The sequence below is a fragment of the Pocillopora verrucosa genome, chromosome 1 (genome assembly GCF_036669915.1).
Source record: "Pocillopora verrucosa isolate sample1 chromosome 1, ASM3666991v2, whole genome shotgun sequence".
Taxonomy (NCBI): domain Eukaryota; kingdom Metazoa; phylum Cnidaria; class Anthozoa; order Scleractinia; family Pocilloporidae; genus Pocillopora; species Pocillopora verrucosa.
Genome location: NC_089312.1, coordinates 24,409,848 through 24,430,925, shown reverse-complemented (window position 1 = coordinate 24,430,925; position 21,078 = coordinate 24,409,848). Strand labels below are relative to the sequence as shown.

The following is a 21,078-nucleotide window of genomic DNA, read 5'->3' as shown; positions in this document are numbered from 1 at the left end:
AAAATTACATTTTCAGTTCGACAAGCTGTTGAAATCTCTCTGATTGTTGCAGCCCAAGATCGTATTAATGAAATGTTCCGAAATTCTGATCAGTGCTTCTTGTAGCAAATTAAAGCGAAAAGGCTGCGCATCAATGCATTTTGAGAAAGTCGCAGTCTTTGCAGTCAAGATTTCCTGATGATTTTTTTCTTTGTTTACCCTCGTAAAACGTTCTCGATAAAAAACGCCGTAGAAAATCCATTCCTTCGAAATTGAATCAGGAAAATCATAGATAAGTTAACTGGCAACGCGATGAAAATTGGAAACTGTCTTCCTCTGTTAATTTTGTTGTAAAAAGAATCGTTTTTAAATTCCTCTCCTGAGAAAAAAGACAAAAAATAGCATATGGTTACGAGCTGTCTCCAAGTGCTAAACGTTGGTGCTAAGTGCCGAAGGGTAATAACAGATTGCCGAGATAGACAGGGCAAGCGTGCATACCAAACAAAAAGTGTTCGTTCATCGTCCTTATTGGTACAAAGATAATTTCACATGTCAATTTAAATTTGAATTTGAATGATAACTTACTGAGAGCTCAACTTGCTCTTTCATTAAATCTGCGTGAAGTCTTCTGGATAAGAACTCACCTTAAGATATATGTTTATAAGATGATGTTAGGATGTAAGACTAACTACCCAGTGACTGAAAGCGATATACACACCAATTTTAAGGGTCGAGACTCTTCGATTGAGAAACATATTTTCAGTTTTGTCACTTTAAGAAATATCGGCTTTGATAGATTAATTTTGCTTACATCAATATAAAGCTGTGTCCTTCAGGATGCTGGTCTGCCGGACGCTAAGTTAATACTTCAGAAAGATCAGAGAATAACGAAGAGCAAGAATTTCATATCTTGGGATATGACAGATGGCTGAAAATTCCATCGTAAACGTTATGATAACTATTTTGTCCGTAATAGTAGTGGCTGCTAACGTAACAATATGCCTCTTGGTCGTCGCCAACAAATCTCTGCAAACTTACACGAATGGATTCCTCGTTTCTCTGGCAGTATCCGATATTTTACTCGGTGCTGTACTGTTTCCTGTGTTTCTAACGATTCCGGAATCGGCCACCAGCGGATATATTGTCTCTGTGATTCTGTTGTCAGGAGTTACCAGCCATTGCTGCATCACCTTTGACCGACTCATTGCTATCCGCCATCCGTTCTCGTATTCTTATCTAATACAGAAATACTTTACGAAAGTGCTACTGACTGCCTGGGTCGTGGCAGTTGTATTTTCGCTAATACCACTCTGCTGGAAAGCTGATTCCCATCTTTTGATTCACAAAGTTTACATCTTTGTGGAAATCGTGATTTTTATCTTTGTTCCTTATATGTTGATGTTTGTTGCTTACTGCTTGATTTTTGCGACGCTCCGCGAGCATTTCAAGATCGTTCAGGAGATGACGGTATCGACAAGTAAGAGGGAACAAGCGAAGAGGCTCTCATCAGAAGCAAAGGTTGCCAAAGTTTGCCTTATTCTGATCGCTACTTTTGTCCTCTGTTGGCTGCCGATCATCTACATGACATCAGCAACGGCGCTTGGTAGACCCGACATCGTGCCTGTTCTTTTGCCCAATATTTCCATATTTACACTGGGTCTGTCGTCCTTGATAAACCCTGCACTGTACACTTTCAAGAAAGAGGATTTCAGAACTGCTGTGAGAAAGATTTTCAGGCAAAATATGAATGCACAGATTCATCCGATTAGTCTAAAGAATCATATAGAGATCACACAAAAAGGGAATACTACGCATGACACGGCTCTCCAGCTGAGAAACCCTACCACTGGTGTCTAAGTATCGCAATTAATGAATTAGATCCCAACCATTACTGTTCATGCACTGCCGCACTGTGATCAAAATTGCATCAGTCCTTTCATACCTGACTGAGAGATGGTTATTTTGCTTTTTAGAAGTACAGAGACTAAATGGAAGCGGCGAAAACGATTTTCAAGGGAAATCTAAATTGGTGGACTGCATGTGCCTGCAGTGGTCAATCGGGCATTGACAGCAAGTTGATTTGTGAAGCTCTCAGTGTCTTTGATATCCTTGACCCTTTACATCCTAACATCAGTAAGCATATTCTCCATACTGTTCTCTACACCTTTTTTTAACTTGCTCACAAGGAGAACTTGTTTAACGATCAAGAGCTTCTTTAGTTGGCGATCATTTCCTTTTTCTCGTGACCTGAATGTGTGACCCAGGGGTGATATTTTAGAGAGAGAGATTAGATGCGAATCACTCTCAGGGGTTGGAGGTTAAAGCACCCAACTTAGTGGACCGTATTGGTTGAACAATACTAAAGGGAAAATCACACCTATAACGACCTCACAGTAGACAGCACGAACAGGAATAACTGGTTTCCTTCACATTGAGGCCGTGCTAGTTCATCAAACAAAATTTGAAAAAATTGAAGACTCCCGCTTGCAAAATATAAAGGGAGTAACCGCCGAAGAGTTTGATCATCAAATTGGAAATAATAATCAACTCATATGAATCCATGAACCAGTGAATAAAAACAGTAATTTATTAAATTAATGAACAATACGATCATTCAATAAAACAAAGACTGAAACAACTTATCCTTAGTCAATCGATCGTTCGACCGCTAGTCTGTGCTAGGCTTGTGGTTAGCTGAAATGAGCCAAAGAGTGGGCGCGCGCAAAATGGCGTGGTTCCCTGAAGACCACTCCATCGTTTATCGCTCGCCTGCCCCTTCGCTTTTCTTTGACATACAAAGAGCCTGGAACAGTCTATTGAATCACTTTGTCATACCCTGACAGGAATCAATAATTCGCTCTCAAAGACGATTACAGTCAATCGATCAGGTAATAGAGAGGCATATTTAACCCATGGCTGGATGGTAGAGTAATTTATCAGCCAGTTAAGAACACCTGAACCATTCGGCATACCTCCAATCAGGTAAATGTAAACCCTAACCCTAAGAGTAAGAGTAAACTTGCGCTACATATTTCAAACTTTAGTCTTTGAATAATTTATGATACCAAAATGTTATGACTAATTTTACGTTTCATGATTTTCTCTTAATTCTTATATCTTTCAACGAATTATTTCCCATGTAAACTCCACTGTAATCTAGAAAAATCCATGAACAGATATTATCATATTTTAAACTTCAGGAACTGATCACATTCGACTGTCTGTTTTTTTGTTTTGTTTTGTTTTCATTTCACCCCGCTGGCACTATCACGGCGTGTGAAAGATTCACCTGAATTGTAAAAATTATCTCTCACCCGTAAGTGAAAATTTTTGCCATAGACTTCGTTTTAGTTTAGTTGTCATATCGACCTGAATCTGATATTTTTTCCTATACTTTTTTGATAACGCAGACGAAGACATGGAAAACAAGATTCTCCGTTCCACTGCATTATAGATAAGCACCAATATGTAATATGTTTCTAAAGATTGCGCAAAGAAAGGAAATTATTTCTGGCACAGTAATCATCCAAAATTAGAAAATAATTCGCTCAAAGGTGGCGTCGTACTAGTCTTGTTTAGTCTTGCGCAATATTTTTCATCGCTACACCTCATCTAAATGCAAAAAAGGCTCTGGAAAACCCACCTATCAAACAAACACATTCAACATACATATCCCCTCGGGGGTGACAAAACTTCTCTTCTCTGGCGGTAGTATCCATCTCTTTCTGCTTCATGAAAACAACTTGATTCAGGTTGAAGAGATTCCAGAGTTACTGTAAGGTGAATTAGAGTGCTTTGGTTTCTTTTTTATCACAAAAATGTCATTAAATCCTGTTTTAAGATGAATTTCTTTTACTACCCACTGCTCGGCGATCTACAAAATATTTCAACACGCCAGGTGCATCTTTGATTAAAAAGTAATCAGCTGAAGGTTATTCCAGCGTGGCCTGCATATCCCCTTGAAATTAACTTGGACGACCTTTCAAATTGAGCGAAAGTTTCGCACCTTTTGATCTTATCACCGCAAAGTTCCATTTAGGATGACCTCCACATTTTGACAAAATTTACACGTTGAGAAAATGAACTACACTTATCTGAAAGCCATTACCACTGATTCATATCTGGAGACGGTAAAGGCCCTATCTTTCAAGTAGCCCTTGGTGCAGATAAAAATGGCCTTGATATGAGGAACTTAAACTTGCTTTAAATCGACCAAGAAAAGCTTCTCATAAGACACATGGTTAAATTACTGACAACAGATTCACAGAGGTAAAATTCAATTACAACAGTTCATCATTTATTTTTTAAAGTTTCCCATTATTACAAATTTACTAAGATATCTTTCGACAAAAAGTTCACCAAATTATCGGCTACCGTGAGGAAATCTAAGCATGACATCTCCACATAAATGATTGCAGTTTAGACGAGGATATAAGTTTTTTAAGGAAAGTAAGAATATTTAAACCACCCCTAGTAAATTATATTGGCGGTGGCATAAAACTGGGTAATTTCAGATAATTTGCTGCCTATAGGAAAATAATTTTACTTGTAACTTTCAGTTCGCCACTTAACCAAAACAAAACGAGAAAAAATTATATTATTCAAATCCTTTAAGTTTTACCTTTTTCGTGTTTATTGTTCGGTGAATTTTTTTTAATCTCTTCTTCTTACTAGCAAATCATTCAAACGATAACCCCCCCTCCCCCCCAAAAAAATTTTTTTTTTTTAATCAGGAAGCAAAACTTTTTAGAGATTGCACCCGACTCATTGCAGCCATCAGTGGCCTCTGATAAAACATTGAAAAACGTTTAATCCATTCAAATTGAATAATTCATCACGTCATGAAAATTGATTCACGTATTATTCATCCGTTCCCTCTTGACAACCTTTCATCGTATTTGCAGAAATGTGTTATTGTGCCTCTGAACAAAGGATAGCGGTATACTGATAGGTATTGCGAAAGCGAAGAAGCTTCTCGTTCGTTTGCACTCGCAATTGTCACTAAAAATATCACGGAACAGCAGAATGGAATATTGATTCTGAATGTGACAGACATTTGCCTTTAGGCAGGAAATGAACATAAAGTGTTCCGGAAAATCAAATGCGAAGCAAAAGCCTTTTGGCACTGAGCTAAGCATTTTAATTGGTGCATGTGTGTTGATATTCCTATCATTTCCTCGCCTATGCAAATAACAGAATTAACATTTGTTTAATATTTCAATAGATGTTATTAGGCTTTACTTGCGATGAGGCAACCAGTATTCAATACCACAAAGGCGGGAATACACATTACAGGGAAGTTAAACAGTTCGATAACAAGAAATCATTTCTTCACCATTGTTGAAATACTAAAATGGTAGATGTGACTTTGCACTTCGTCATTTTAGCCTCTATGTCAATCCTCATTGTGGCTGCCAATATCATCGTTTGCGTATCTGTAGTAACAAACGCTCAACTTCGCACTTACACAAACGGATTTCTCGTATCTTTGGCCGTTTCAGACATTTTAACGGGCGGACTCTTCTTTCCCGTTCACCTTAGTGGGCCATATTCGCCTGTAGCTTTCACAGAAGGCTACTTGGTTGCTTTCGTTCTGTTGGCTGGTGTTGGCAATATTTGTTTGGTCACATGGGATCGCTATATTGCTGTTACCAAACCGTTCCAGTACAAGGAAACAGTGAAGAAACACTTCTCAAAGATGATTATCGTGATTTGGGCAATTTCCTTACTCGTTGCTCTCTTACCTCTGACATGGAAGACAGATTACAATATCGTCATTCACAAAGTGTATCTCTTTTGCTTAATGGGCTTTTTTGTTGTCATCCCGTACGCAGCAATATTTCTTGCCTACTACAAAATTGGTCAGAATTTGAGGAAACACCAACAGAAAATTCGCAAACACTCTCACGCCACTGGTTCTCATAAATGCAAAAGAATGAAAGCAGAGGCTAAAGTCACCAAAGTTTTTCTCGCTATTGTAATGATATTTGTGTTATCATGGTTGCCGATCATTTATATGACAACAGTTACCAGTTTGAACAAGCTTAACTTATCCCCTGACGCTCTTCAAAAAGCTTCTCTTTATACCGTGGCACTTTCTTCCTTAGCAAATCCTTTACTTTACGCATTTGTTAAGCAGGATTTTCGGCGGCAGTTTAAAAGACGCTCAGCGCGCCAAGGGATAAGTTCTGTTTCTGCAGCTGCCAATAAAATGATGGAGCCTCCAACGGCACCTTGTAGGACGGAAAAGGGCCGCAAAAAAAATACAGTCATTTACGTCAAATATTTCTCCCTACGGAGCTAAATATAAAAAAATATAAAAATATAAAAAGCATTCCCTACACCTGTAAATGATGTTATGGTGGACAAATTCCGGTAAGTTTCGGAATAAATTCACGAAAACGAGGGAGCAATCCTCCATATCATTCCCAATCATTCGTGAAACAAAACCCACTTTGTTTCCTTATATCTATAAACAGCAACAATAACAGAATAAGTGCGTAAAAAGATAAGGCAATCTTCTTTTCACCAAGGAACTCAGCGAAAGATTTGGATGATATATAAGCAGACTTCGCCAGCAGAACAGGTGTCACTTCTGTGCGTTTATGCCGAGCGGAAGCAAGCACGAGGTGGGGGCGAGGATTGAGTCACGCGCGTGTCTCCTCGCCTCACGCCCGTCTCACGCTCACTTCGCGCCCACCTCGCGCCCGCCTCTCGGTAGCTTCGCACCATAAACCTCACCACCCCCTCGCCTCAATATGCATGAAGACTAACGCCTATTCTGCCGACGAATAAAGACTACAATGTGTGACAAAGAGGTTTCCAAAAATGTCTAGCAAGATGGAAAGGTGAGCAGATGATATTTAGTTTTGCGACAGGTCGACCAAAAATTAAATAATTCCACAGCAGCTTGACTTAGCTCGAAATGTTTTAGAAAATAAAGTATTTATATTGATGTTGGATATTAAAATGGAGGAATTAGTCTTCAATTTACTAGTCATGGCAATGGCAAAAATCGTTACAAAAGAGAGCAAAAGAACAGTCACTCGGTACTAAAATTAAGAATTTGGTACATTTGTCTTGCGCTTGCGAAGGAAAAACCACTCATTAATAGATTTGTCTTCAGGATGCGAGAGGCTTGTCATCACCTCAAAACCATAATTAGTGATTTCTTGTAGAATCGCTGTAGTAGATGAGTCCGCCTGTTCTTTATCGAACGAAAATACGAGAGGGCTACAGATGCAGTCGTAGCCTCTAAATATCTCCTGTAAGATGAGCTTCTCGGCGAAAACCGTCAGCAACGTCTCTAATCCGTGCTTATCTCTGTCCAGAGTTATTCGAATCACTTGATTTCTTCCCACAGTACTGCTTAATTTGATTTTTTTCAAGGCTTCAATGAGACGAGGAATTTGATAAAAATCGGCCTCCTCAGCAAGCTGATCAAATTCCTGAAAATTGTCAGGTAGATTCAACTTGGAAGAGCGCAAGAAATTTAACACATACCGAAACATCGGCCCGTCACGATCGATGAAGAAATTTCCTCGAGAATCTTTCGCCACCGGCCGCCGTCCACTAAACATGACCCCCAACATGGAGTCTGGAAATCTTGTAAGGCTTGCTAGTGATGTGGTGTAAACATTGCCTCCAACGTTTACGTCTATTATGGATGGAAATTCTTGAACTTCGTCCATTCTCATCAAACGTGTGCTGTTAAAGGAAAACCGAAACCCCTACGCACGTCAACTAACTTCATTTGAGGTAAACACAGTGGTAAGTTGTCGTTCGAAAGATATCTGAGAACTCCACACATTGGCAAAACGGTGACAACATAATCAAACATAGCGGTGGACAATTTTTAGAGTAGAGGCAGTGTGAAAACTTGAAATTTTTACTGAATCTACATCCCGAAAGAACCTCGGTGACGGTGGTGGTGGTTAGATTTGAATAATCTGAGTAAATAACGTGACATTCGTTTACCTTTTGCTAGGAAAATAAACAGAACTTGCATAATCGATCAAAAAATATCTTGAACATACCTTAAATTCTCAGTATCGAAGACCAGCGGAAAAAGTAGCCACGTCTTAATAATATGGCGGCATGTCGACTGCGAGACACGTCATGTAATGATCATCGATTGTGGCGTGTCATTCGCGTTTTGTCACGCAAGATTTCTGAATTAAAAATTGTACCCTTTTCTAAGCAATTCAGCTACTATGCAAGGCTTTATTAACGCACGTGCCCCGTTTTCACTTCTTGTTTTCTTTTGCTGGAGTCGTATTTCACATTTTCGGGGAAAAAAACAAAAGAGAGAAAATTAAGGAGAAAAAGAAAGAATAAATTAAGATTTAAATTAGATATTTGACTGCCCTTATCAGCATAGAATTAGGTTTAGAAATATACTTTTTCTCCATTTAGAATAAAAAATCCGTTAAAAATTAATTACTCTAATATAGCACTTTCAGAATTGGAAAGGACTTCATCAGTTTCTCAGCTAGTCCCATCCTCGTATCCGGTGTGAAATAAAAGCCACTCGTCACTCGAGCTGGTCCAGAAAAGGTGTGAAGGAAAAACAAATCATAAAAATGTTTTATATCCTCTTAACTTCGCGACATATCTGCTGCTATCCAGACCTTTTGGCGAAAGCAAATCAGATTTTCAGACCACTTTTCTATACTCTGAGATCAAGAGGGATATTGATTGGACCAATGAACACCGCCCCAATTAAAGAGCCTAAGCAAGCAGGGCAATTGTCCGTTGACATAAAAAAATAAACAGATGAGTGACAGAAAAAATCCAGGGATTGTGTATTGCGCAAATAATTTCCTACCTTAGCCTGATCTCCCTCATTTTGTCATGGAAAAGAGCTATTATCAAAATGTTTAATAAAAAAGTTAAGGGAAGAAGGAAACCAATCACCTCACAACTTCTGCAGAATCCTACGTGTACCTAGGCAATTATTGGGGGTTAATTGACAGATTGACGGAGACGACTGGGAATATATTGTACAACTACAAAAGTAAGAGGGGCGTAACGATGAAAACTGTGTTCTCCGTCAAAACACTCACTGTTGTAAGACCTACCACGAACTTTCGAATTTTAAAATGAATTCCCTGAACAAATATATTTTAAACAAGGGGAACGCAAACCAATTCGAGAGGAAAATTAGAACGCGTTATGCTATCGGACAATGGACAATTTTATTCCTGAATTTCATATTTGTTAATGTTTACTTTCGAGCCATTTTAACGTAAAAGTACAATTACAATTCCACGTGTTATATTTCAATATAAGGTATTTCATTTCTTTCCCATTCACCTGCAATATCTGTTTAGGCACAATAATAACCACTCCCAGATAGCGCTAATGGCACTTCTATTGCTACACAGTATATTGATTTGACAATATTCATGTTTATAGTTAGACGCAGTAAAAGACGAGATGTGTCTTCCTCAGAAAAGCTAAGAGATTTCATGATTCTACCATTCAATAGGAGTTCTTTTGTTAAAACAGGTTCATGGCATGAGTCGTTCTTTGCAGCATTACTTACGAACGAATACCCAGGCCTGACTTGCGTGACCATCTAAAAAGAAAGTTGACATCTTGACCTCAAAACCCTCGTCGACAACATGTTGTAAAAAAGCATCTAACTGTTCCAATTTAATCGGAACTTTAGCTTGTCCTCCCTCCACGATCTTGTCATTCGTTTTGAAGTTGTAGGCAGAGCCGCTCAGGACATTTCCACCCAACATTCGTACATTGGGCACGAGCCTCTGAATAACCGCCAACCCACCAGCCAACACCAGCTGCGTCTTCGAGCTGTAGAAAAGCCGTAGAATCTCTGGGCCGGAGCTAATGAGCTTCCTGTTTTTCTTGGCATTTTGAACCTCTTCTTCAAGCGGTTTAATCCCATAGAACGCGGCTTCAATCTCAAACTGTTCAAAATCCTGAAAGTCGTCCGGAAGGATCAATTTTTTCGTGCGCAAGAAGTTGAGGACGTGTTTAAACAGCACACCGTCTCTGTCTAAGAAGTAGTTTCCCTTTTGATCCCTAGGTACCTGGCTCTCTAAACTAAAAAGCTTTCCTAGTTTTGAGTCGGAATACTGAGTGACAGTGTAAAGCGTGGTTGTGTAAATATGACCACCGACATTAAGACCCACCACTCTTGGAGGTTCGGCCATACTTGGTTGTCTCGAAATAGGAGACTGAAGTGTGAATTGTGCAAGCTGTTTCCAGTGAAAAGAGAGACGAACTGATACTGTTACTACTGAAGCCCACCATAATAAACATTTCCAAAAGTCACGTGAGCTGTAGTATATCAATCTAAATCGGTCTTTTCTGTCACGACACATTTTAAAATGTCGTGCCTTGTAATTCTCATTAGCATATGCTTAATGGACCCGCCAAGCGCACGAAACAACTTTACAGTTACTTTGTGTGTACAAGGCCTTTATCTTCAAATGGCTATCATTTTGAATGAGGTTAATGCCCATAATTGAAACAAGTTAAGTGGACTAAGTACTGCTACAATAGCTAAACGCAGCGGAAGGAATCGTTGTGGTAAACTGGACTTATTAGATCGTCTTGTGCTCGAGAAAGATTAAGCTCTCGCATCCTAAAAAAAATGATGCTATTTATAATCACAAATTTAAATCACTATATCCACGTCTATCAATGACTTGCAAGTGAATTTCGAATTTACTAACGTTACTCAATATCAATTTTTAGATAATTTCTAACTGCTCAATATCTTTATATTGTTACATATTAAGATACAGTAGCGTTTGATTTCCACTCCCACATTCTTCAATCTCCGGAATATAAACAAAACTGATACAATTTCAGTTTAATAACCATTTTGAGATGGAGATCATTCGGTCCATCAGAAATTCATAGGGTCAGGGTGTGAAGAGTCTCAATACGTGACTTCAAAAGACTGCTATGTTATGCGATAATATACGGTTTTATAAGATTCTCAAATTTTCCACAATTAGAACTTGGCGTCGAAGCAAGAGTTCTATCTCCCCCTTTACGATTGTACTAGTGTACGGAGGGCATTATCGGCTTTTATCTGAGAACTGTCGAGATACCATAATGGTCCTCCTGGTATCTATGACATTTTGACTGAAGACAAGGGCGGTACTTTTCTCCAATTAACGTGACATGTTCTTAAGGGAAAACTACAACATCTCGTCACCATAAAGAAAGGAAGAAAGAAAAAGCAAAAAACAAAATTTTATCAGCGTTATGTTTATATACAGAAGCTGCAAAACCCAACAGTAAATTGCTTCGACGAATGATTTATTCACACACGTTAGTCATTCAAATCAGTCCATCAGCCAAAAGAGAGACACTGTATTATGCATATTTAACTCGGTGAATAGGATTAGCACTTGAGTTCAAGTTAACTTTAGGCGAACTTTTGATTTTCAGTATCACCCTTACAGGTTCCTGTGTCTCTAAGCTAATTCCGAGTAAAACTTATTGTGTCAGATTTTTGGAAGGCGAATCTCTATGTACTTCTTAAAAGTTGGTTCCTGATCTGTTATGAAAGTATTTCGTTTATGCTTGCTACTCCCAGCTTCCCGCCTCATATACCTCAGCGTGTCGACAGGAATGAGTGGCAGTTCGAGGACGCTCCTACCCTGGTGACTTTGAGAAAGTTCAGATGCATTATCTCCGAGCTCAATCTGACTGTGCTGCATCATAACTTGGACCAGGTTTGGTGCCACAAGTCTTCTTGGTGTAACCTCCAATCCCGGAAACTCCACAGACTGTTTCTTGACAATAGCATTACGTTGCTCCGTCAAACAGCATTCCGCACATGGACCAATTACATCACAATATTCACGTCCGAATGCGCACTTCGAATGACGTTCAGTAAATTTCGAGTGTATACTTTTCAGGCTCATTCGATGAGAGAGCAAACCACCACAAGCAGTGCATTTAGGCTGATGTGAAAGGTTATTTACTTTCTTCGTCTCCTTAATGGTGTCTCGTGTTCGTGTCTCGCTTGGCTTAAGTTTGTGTTTGTGCCAATATTGAATACCGCCTGAAATTTTATCAGAGTGCGTTTGGAAGCGGAGTTTTTCTCTTGCGTTGACTTGCGACGACGTTGGCATCCATTCTTTGCCTTTTCCAGAGGAAAGATGATCATCGACAAGCTTTGGAAGTGTTGAACGTTGAAAGCATTGCCTGTGAGGCATGTTGTCAACTCGCTTTTGATATTACCACTTGGTTGTTTGCCATCATTATTCAGATTATAATTGAATTGGTTTACTTGATAAATCGCCTCGCGTTTTAAAAGCGTTGTTTCAGCCCCTCTTACACAGGAGGGTGATTAAATTAGCGAATACTTCGAGTGAAAGATGACCACATCGCGCTTTTCCTTATTTCCTCGCTTTTCTTGTTTACTAACCCGCAAGAATACTTCTCCTAAGTTACCGACTAATTACAATGCACTACTTAGGCCTAAGGCGATTATTTACGATCAATCTAACATGACTGACCATTGCCGAAGAGGTCACGCTTGACAGGAGCCGGATTAAAATGCTTTGTTGGAGAGTACAATGTGCCATTGTCAACACCACGTTGTAGTTACAAAGGAGAATTGAATACGCCGAGCGAAAATTGAGAAGGAAAGAAAAAGACGATAACGGAGATGAAAACCCTTTCTGCTCAAGGTCAATTTTTAGTTTTTATGAAAAGCACACGAGGGCAAGAGCTACACCATTTTTAAATACTCAATCATGGAAATCGAAGACCTAAGGTCCAGCTTTTTGCTTTATTGCCTCTTTTTAATCAGTAATTCTCTAGAAAGGTTACGCTTTTTGTAAAGAGCAAACCATTCTGTCTTTACCCTAATCTACCGAACGGCTGGGATGTTTCTTTCATTTCAGTAGCAGGTGAAAGGACGTTCGGCACTCGCTTCGCGTTTGCTTTCAACACGAACATGGCGGCTTTTCTGTAGGGTATTCTCGCCGAATCCAATCCAAAGGCGTTATTGTGACACTTCCTTCGTGAGAGAAAGGTCAGACTTGTTTAAAGTTGTACGCGGCAAGAACAAGGCATGTTAGCTATTTATAAAGCATGCAGGTCAGCGGGGGTAACATAAGCTAAGTGCGACTCGTTGACTGGAAGACTTGTTTTGTACTGCACCGTCTGAGAAGACCGGAGAATGTAGCGTTTGAGTGAAAATCAAATATCGAGACTCTGATCATATCATTTCTGATCAACAAAGAGATCTAGGAGCAGTTATGTGTATACATCTCCCGGCCAACATGAAATTCGAGGACATTTCAAAGTGGAGTTTGTGGTAGACATTGTAATCAGTACTCCGAGCCTGTCTTGCTGTTTATTCGTACTTTTGTATTAATATGGCAAAAGCACAAGATCCTAACAGCTCGCGTTCAAAGTTAATAAAAGGTACAAAAGTCAACGTGGAAAGACAAACAAGAAACGATGGAAATTGCAGCCAAAAGGGATTATCTTTAAAACAGCTTCGTCGTCATTTTGATGGCTCTCATGATACGAAGAAGAAATTAGAAAGAATCAGACTGCCAGCCATTCACGCTCGAAACAAAAGACGTCAGCGCGTCAGATCACCTACTAACAATCTTAAGCGGGAAAACAGGAAAATCCATTATGAATCATCGTCAGAGATCACTCCTGTACGACAAATGATGCCAAAAGGTTTCGAAGAGTTTTGGTTGCAATACAAATCGTCTCTCGCAATTCGATCGTCAACTATTTTTCCAGACATTGATGCTCTGTCGATTGAGATCATTCGGCAGCAAAACCAACCTCGCGTGGTTCTGCCTTCCATACGGTGGAACAAAAACAAATGAGTTCATTATTTTGTTGGACAGTTTTAAGAGTTCGCCCGTTTGAAGACTCAGACGCTAAATGTATCTGTTGAGCCAACGGGGTCCTGAAATACCTCAGTGTCAAAACTCTCCCAAAGTAAGAGAAGCTATACTTAGCTGATCTATCTAGCAAAGGCTTTTGGGTTGATCATGAAGCGCTGTGAATTTCTCTTAACCAGCAATAAAGAGAGATTTCTAAGAGTAAAATTGACTTGAGTTGAAATCAATCTGGTCACCCTGAGCGGCATAAAGATCGTTGATGAGAGTACAGTCAGTGCCGGATTTGTAACGCACCCCCGTGATGCCCGTGACACATTTCGTTATGAGCTGTAGAGACTAAATTTAGCTATTGGAGAGGGGGGGGGGCCAAATTGTTGATTTTTGTTTTTGTCTGTATGATGTGTTGGTTTTGTTGTTAGTTCCAAAAGTGCCCATGAATATCACACTGTTTCTTTACCTTTTGATTTTAATTTCCAGCTGACATTACAATGTCCTGCCGTTTTTCCAGCTTAGTTATAGATTCAGGCAAGAGAAATTGTTAGTGAGACAATGATTCTCGTTAGTAGGAAAGTTTGTAATTCGATAAAAGGGCGTAGAAACTAAGAAGGTAACTGCTGAGGAAACTTTACAAAGGCTCAATACTTGTGTTTTTCTCCAGTAACAGGACCCGCATTTCATTTCGATTGTTCAACTTAAGCTAGTGACTTTTCTGTTACTTCGAAGCTTTTAACAGGTAAGCTTAATCTGCCTCTTATTTTAACAAACTTTCCTTTGCCGTGATTCTCTTGAAGAGAGAACTTTCACTGGGGCATAGGTCAAATATTCTCATGCTCCAATATTTCATCGGGAGACTCGTTTTCTCTTGGTTCAGGCTTTAGGATATTTAGCTTATTTTCTAGAGTTAAACATCTATTTTAACTTTGTATGTTGCGCTAATTTCAGGGTTCCTCTCGCCCACGCAAACTCTTTCTCTACGTTTTCAAGACGCTTCCAAAGTTCCTTGATGTCTTGATGTAAAGCTGCAATTTTTTGGTCGTTTGTTTTGATCGAGTCGTGTTCTAGCGAGTCTCTATCGAACTCGTTTTGTTCTTCTGCTAGTTGGTAGTTTTCCTCTAAATCATGAACAAGTTCAGATGCATTTTCATGTATGGTGCACAGCTTTGGAAAAAAGCCCATAACTCTATTTCTTCTCGCTACCAGGTTTGCACGCTTCTGTCGGTGGTTGAAACAGTTTGCCAAACGTTTTAGCATCGCATTTCTATCACTCTGTCTTCGCAAGTTATTTTCGCCAAGAAAATTGGTATCAGGTCCAATATCATCTCCAAAGTCCATTTTGTTATTGTCGTCGTGTTCACTGGTAAATGCAAATGTCCCTGGTTTGCCGGCGTTGATTTCCTTGCTTTCCTCAGGTCCTCCATCTAGGATCGAGTTGCTTTCTCGAGATTTCTTTGCTACAGGTGACAGAGGTATCATCATGCCTCGTGCATAATATTGCCACGATGCCTCTTCCATTTGATGTCCTCAGTATTTTACAGACGCACACAAATTTAGTTCTTGACGCGTTCACACACGCTACGGTCGCCTTCACTCTCAATCAATATGATTAGAGGGTATAACGCTTTTAGTCTGTAATTATATGGCTGATCCGAATAATAAAGAAACTACCAATTTCCATATACAACGATGGAGATTAGGGTAACACTCGATTCTTAGTATTTCTAACTGCCAGAGACTCAACGTCAGAGAAATCCTTCAATCCGTCTGTGAGTTCGCGAACACTTGGTTGAGCGAAACCTGACTCAGATTGGAGTAGTTATGCAAAGTCCACAAAGCATTTCAAAGTACGAAAGAAACAATCTTGTATGATGAAATTAAAGGTTGTCTACTCGGTAAGTAACCTCCACTTAACTCTATATTTTTGCATCATCATCAGTCTTCACTTTATGCCCATCAGAAATAAGCAGGAAGAATCGCTGAAGTGAGTTCAAATGTTGATTCACCTATTGAACCAGATATATTCGAGTATTTGATGTAGGTTCGACCATCTACACAATAGATACTTGATGACTTTTCTTATACGGTAATGTCATCCTTCATTGCTTTTGAGGGCTATTTACCTGCTGCCGGTACTTTCAGTTTGTGACTTGTCGAGAATCATCCTTTCGGTAGGTCAACGATAATTCTAGCTCTGCGTCCGTCTTACCTCAAAATTTATTAGAACTGGTTTGTTTATCAGTAAAACTCCCTTATTATGTTCATTTGACTTACCAAGCTCAAGCAATTAGTCAATTTAACCTATGGCGTATTTTCCTGGTAATCATTTCACACTAAATAAATTACTTATGCTTTGTTTGCTTGGCTAGTGTCAGGGTGTAGTGATACGGTTGGTCGAGAGCGTTTTGTTCTTGACATCCTCTTTATTGTTATCTCGATGACGCTAAACCAGTCACTATTGAATATTCCGAATACAATAAAGCCGTCAGAACAGAAAGCCTTCAAAACAACTGAGAGTAATTTCAAAGAATCCATTAAACCCTTATTGAAGTTGTTGTCTTTCTCTAAGGAATTGTTTCGTGGTCATTAGTGCCATTTGTGATGCCCCGGTACTAAAAAGTGCGTATTCGATAAGAGATTGCTTTTTTTCTCACAGACATTTTGTTTACACAAGTGCAAGCCCTCTAGCCAACTATACGTTTTGCGTTGCGTTTATGAGATTCAAAATGTCAAATAGTCGTCAGATCTAATTATCATGAAGCAGTATTCTCATAGTTTTGCTTGTTCCGTAGTAAGTAGGAAAGAAACGTAAGGCTTTGAACTTTGGGTTTCATGCAGTATTGATCACTTTGTATATTCTCGTTACTGTTTTCATTTACCGTCATTCAGGAAGGTGCAGAGAATTAAGAAAATTACCTACAATATTTTGCATCTATTAGATAGATCACAAAATTCGGGCCAGTTTGGAGATCATAGCTTGAAAGTGAGGGATCTTGGTTTCCTGGATTGTGCCTTAGCAAAAGATCTCTGCACACCGAAGAATAGAAAAACCATCTCATAAACCTTTCTTTCGCTATCTTTGGAGAGTCAAAGTTTGTAAAGAACTAATAGGCCTCATCTGACGGTTAGACAACAACAAGAGATTATATACTGTTTATAACCTCTAGACAACAATTAAGCCAGCATCTTGCTGAAGCCCTCTCCATTACTTAAATGAAGGGAAAAAAGCTAGATGTAGAAGTTTCCTTGATTTCACTCGTCAAATAAAAAGCTCAAACCTGTCAAAGAACAATCAAGAACAACTCTATATTTCAGAGTATCCAGTTTTCAATATTTTCTCTGATCATAGAGAAATTAAAGAGAGCGTAAGCCATAAAAGGCTGAGAAAAAACTTTGGCTGAATAGTGCGATGATGCCTATTGTACTCAGTTTGCTGAGTATTTCATTAAATGTTGTTTATTGTTCTCAGATGGCACAGGGACAGAACACAAAACACCCCAACGTGTACGTGATAGGGGCCGGGAGGGTAAAGGAAGAACCTTAAACCACGTCAAGTTGGAACTAAAGAAAATAAAACGGTTTATTCATTGCTATGAATTTACCAATACCAATTGTTACCGGAGGGGATACATTCTGTTAGTTTCATCCTTGTCATTAAAAAATAAAGATTGTCCGTAAACATCCCCAGTCTACCGTAGCAAGTACTGTTACAATTAAGGGAATCATTAAATTTTTAAAAAGCAAGAAACAAATATGACGAATGTTTTCGTGGTAAGAGGACAGAGAGGTTCGCCGACCAAAACTGGAAACAGGGTGAAACTCTTATTGGGCAGCCATCTTCCACGAGTCCGCTTTTCATTCGGGCGCTTCTGACAATTATCCTAGAAAACGGGCAGCTTGTTGTCGAATTTTTCTCTAAAATCAGTTTGTCGTCTCGTCCGATGGACGGACAACAAATCATCACTGGTATTTAGACTTTAAGGCGAGCTGAGAAGGAGCCGTGATTGGAAAATTTAGCTATTGTCACGCAAAGCGTGTAAAGAACGACTAAGGGACTTGATATGGGGTTTTTCATCATCCCACCCTAGCAAGATTCACTTCTCTCACCTTAATTAACTAGCCGAATAATTAACAATCGAGCGAGACGGCAGAAAGATGTTTGAGCGCAGAAAATGAATGCACATTTTACAGTCTAATCACAGTGTGCCACGTTTAGTTGTTTAGTTGGTAATGCAAGCCACCACACTACAGTTTAGTCAGTGTTAATGATCGGGCCCGTGTCGACAATCGTCTCATGGTCTGCATTTCAAACGAAACTTTTCCGTAAGCCTTTCTTCCTTTTTTCCCACATGAAACGATCCAAATAAAAGCTCTCCTGCAGTTGTTCAGACGCCATGAATAAATAAACGGGTTCATAGAACTGTTTGCTAAAATGAGCAGAAACTGAATGTCACGCGAGAATAGCACAAGGTCACAACCACATGTAGAGCATAAGTTGATGACATATATGCCGGCGCAGGCAGGCAGATAACAAGAAATGAATAACACCAACATAATAAGTAATGTCTTCGTTATCTTTTGTTCCCAGCGCATTCTGATTTTCTTGGCGCGATTATCCTCTGTGCTATCATGTAAACTGTCCCATTCCCGAACTTGACGTCGAAATATCTTGTAAATACGCACATAAGCAAATAGCAAAACTAGAAATGTCATCACGACTGCAGTATTTGCGAACAGAAATGCGTAGCTAAAGAAACCCAAGTACAGATACGCAAAAGGGAAACTCAGTGATATCGTCCATACAATAACACAGGCAAATAGGGCCCGCAAAGGACTCAAATTTGCTCTGTATCGAAATGGTGATGTTATTGCGACGTAACGATCCATTGTGAGGGCCGCCAGACTGAGAACAGAGGCCGTGCACGAAATAAAGAAAGGCATATGGACGGCAGCGCTGAGAACTTCATAGTCGATCACTCCAAGAGCGTTCTTTATGTGGTAAAAAGCTGAAACTGGTTCTGTAACAAGGCCCACTAACAAATCAGCCATCGCAAGATTCGCCACCAAGTACATGAATGGGGAACGTAAGTCTTTATTCGGATCAACGAAAACTGCCATAACCACGATAAGATTTCCCGGCACAGTGATGAGACACAGAAGCGCTGACACCCCTCCAGTTATAAATGGAAGGATTGCTGGGGCGGTCGAATTCACACATGGCGTTTCAAAGAATATAAAAGTGTCGTCCATATTCTCAGATTTTTACTTGAGTGTGATCAATAGTAGAAACGTAGTAAATTGTATACTTGGCCGGTTTCCAGTTTAGTTCTCCGTTTGTATGACAGTTGCCCGATTGACAAGCCATTTAGATGATGTAACTCATCCTGATTGGGGAGAGGTGAGTAGAGTTTACGCTAACGTTGCTATCGATTCATTGTTTCAACTTATTTGGTAAGAAATAAGAAACGATATTTCCGCTTCTCTGATGATGAGAAAGGGATGGGTGTGCGGGTTCAACACGTATAAACTGACCTCTATAGCCTTTTATGTGACAGGATAGGTTACAGTGGTATAGATAAAAAGAATTCCGATGACAGGTTGAGATCTTCTTGCACAGAAGAAAATTTTAACTTACGCACTGATTGATTGAGTGCGCCCGCTGGTTTAATAAAGGAACAGGAAAATAACTACTTAAATTTGATAATAAATACTGTCTGTTACGTGCTGCAAAATGCTTACCTTTGTCTCCAGATACCCATCTCACATGTTTAGTTAATACTTAGCTCAACATGTGGGTGTGATGGAAAGTTTGTTTGTCCAAGAGGATATCAGCTCATGTCATTTTCTATGATACTTGAAGGTACAACTCAAACTTTCTTTCTAATGAACAGTCTTTCCTCGCGTACGGTCTTTCAAGATACTCGGCAATGGATAAATATTCTAGATTTGACTTTTAGCCCTGAACGCTCTAGGTCTGGTCTGTGTGGAGATATGTCCCTTTCCTGGAGGGGAGGACGCGGGCACGCGGTTGCATACGGGCAACCTGGACATGACTAACGTCTATTGTTTGTAGTTCAAAGCTAGACATGACATCGTTGTCAATTAAAGCCGCATGGGAGGACCCCTCCCCATCCGCGCTCGGAAAGGAAAGGGAAAAAAGACAGGAAGTCCTGGCTGAAAGATCAGGGAGACAAAAATAAATCAGTAAGAACTCTTGAGGAAATGGTAAACGTCTAATGATTATATTCGTGCATAAGAGGGCAAGTTTGAAAAGTAATGAGAATTCTAGTAAAGTCTACACACACATCTTCTTTCCAAGTCCGCCCCGCGATTAAGAAGCAATCACCACAAATAAAACGATTCCGAAATACGACTGCCCCCGAGCGTCTATTCTTTCTTACTACCGATGCGACTGTCACGTCTAAAGAGAGTTTCGTATACTAAGGAGTTCAAGTAAATTTGAATGTACGCCGATATCAAGGACATAATTTCGTTAAATTTTTCTGTATTTTTTGAATATTTTTTCCGCGCGGAATTCAATTACTTCCCTGTTTATATCACTCAAGCATTTTATAACAGGATGGCCCTTGCTTGTTTCTGATTTATCTCATCCTCCCGGGAGGTTAACTTTTGGAGTATGGAGGTTTTGGTTTTTCTCTCTTTCATGGAGTATTCGGGGATGTCCAACGTGCGATTTCAAGTTTCCTCTATTCTGGGGGATATTTTGGCCGGCATAAAGACTCCAGTCAAGTGATTTTTCGATTTTCGTTGTGTTTCACTCTTGTTTGGATGGTTAAATGGGCTGCCAACATTTCGTTGATTGTAGGCATGAGCAATTCATGCTTATTAACATTAGATGCGGTTACACACGTACACCATCTGTCTAAGGTTTCTCAAGTCCCAAGGGGTAATTGGCCTGGCTAAGGATCAGCTTGGTTTTTCATTCAGGTGCATGATATTTTCCGGTTACACTGCTAATAATAGCCCGAAGTCAGGCGTAACACCCTGCAGATTAGGCGTAATTGTTTTGCTTTTTTCAGTCGCACGGAAACAAGCGCGAGGCGGCGCGAAGTGCGAGTCACTCGCGAGGGGAGGAGTGCAAAAGGAAAAAAAAAACCAAATAAGGAATAACTTTTTCGCGCTCCTCTCTCGCACTCGCTTAGCTTTTGACTGCGTTCAATAAAACTCAAAAAATTACGGGGTGTTCTGCAGGCTACTCGTCTGATGGTATGACCAACCCTCC

General features: G+C 39.7%; 6 protein-coding genes across 6 annotated transcripts; 2 read left to right on the top strand and 4 right to left on the bottom strand.

Annotated features, from left to right (window-relative positions):
• Positions 1-903: 903 nt before the first annotated feature.
• Positions 904-1,836, top strand: LOC131774409 (adenosine receptor A2a-like). The gene has a single exon (XM_059090420.2). The coding sequence runs from the start codon at positions 904-906 to the stop codon at positions 1,834-1,836; it is 933 nt and encodes a 310-aa protein (XP_058946403.2).
• A 2,155-nt stretch (positions 1,837-3,991) lies between these two features.
• On the top strand, positions 3,992-6,283 carry LOC131774410 (beta-1 adrenergic receptor-like). The gene is made up of 2 exons (XM_059090422.2): positions 3,992-4,248; positions 5,204-6,283. Exon 2 carries the CDS (start codon positions 5,333-5,335, stop codon positions 6,281-6,283), a length of 951 nt encoding a protein of 316 aa, XP_058946405.2. The 5' UTR covers positions 3,992-4,248; positions 5,204-5,332.
• A 749-nt stretch (positions 6,284-7,032) lies between these two features.
• On the bottom strand, positions 7,033-8,086 carry LOC131774432 (BTB/POZ domain-containing protein KCTD6-like). The gene is made up of 2 exons (XM_059090446.2): positions 8,016-8,086; positions 7,033-7,686 (listed from the first exon to the last, which is right to left on the bottom strand). Exon 2 carries the CDS (start codon positions 7,674-7,676, stop codon positions 7,038-7,040), a length of 639 nt encoding a protein of 212 aa, XP_058946429.1. The 5' UTR covers positions 7,677-7,686; positions 8,016-8,086; the 3' UTR covers positions 7,033-7,037.
• A 1,076-nt stretch (positions 8,087-9,162) lies between these two features.
• Positions 9,163-10,257, bottom strand: LOC131774428 (BTB/POZ domain-containing protein KCTD6-like). The gene has a single exon (XM_059090441.2). It carries the CDS (start codon positions 10,155-10,157, stop codon positions 9,519-9,521), a length of 639 nt encoding a protein of 212 aa, XP_058946424.2. The 5' UTR covers positions 10,158-10,257; the 3' UTR covers positions 9,163-9,518.
• A 553-nt stretch (positions 10,258-10,810) lies between these two features.
• LOC131774411 (uncharacterized) lies at positions 10,811-12,462 on the bottom strand. Its single transcript, XM_059090423.2, has one exon. The coding sequence runs from the start codon at positions 12,180-12,182 to the stop codon at positions 11,466-11,468; it is 717 nt and encodes a 238-aa protein (XP_058946406.1). The 5' UTR covers positions 12,183-12,462; the 3' UTR covers positions 10,811-11,465.
• A 4,818-nt stretch (positions 12,463-17,280) lies between these two features.
• On the bottom strand, positions 17,281-19,321 carry LOC131774429 (histamine H2 receptor-like). Its single transcript, XM_059090442.2, has one exon. It carries the CDS (start codon positions 19,083-19,085, stop codon positions 18,081-18,083), a length of 1,005 nt encoding a protein of 334 aa, XP_058946425.1. The 5' UTR covers positions 19,086-19,321; the 3' UTR covers positions 17,281-18,080.
• Positions 19,322-21,078: the final 1,757 nt, after the last annotated feature.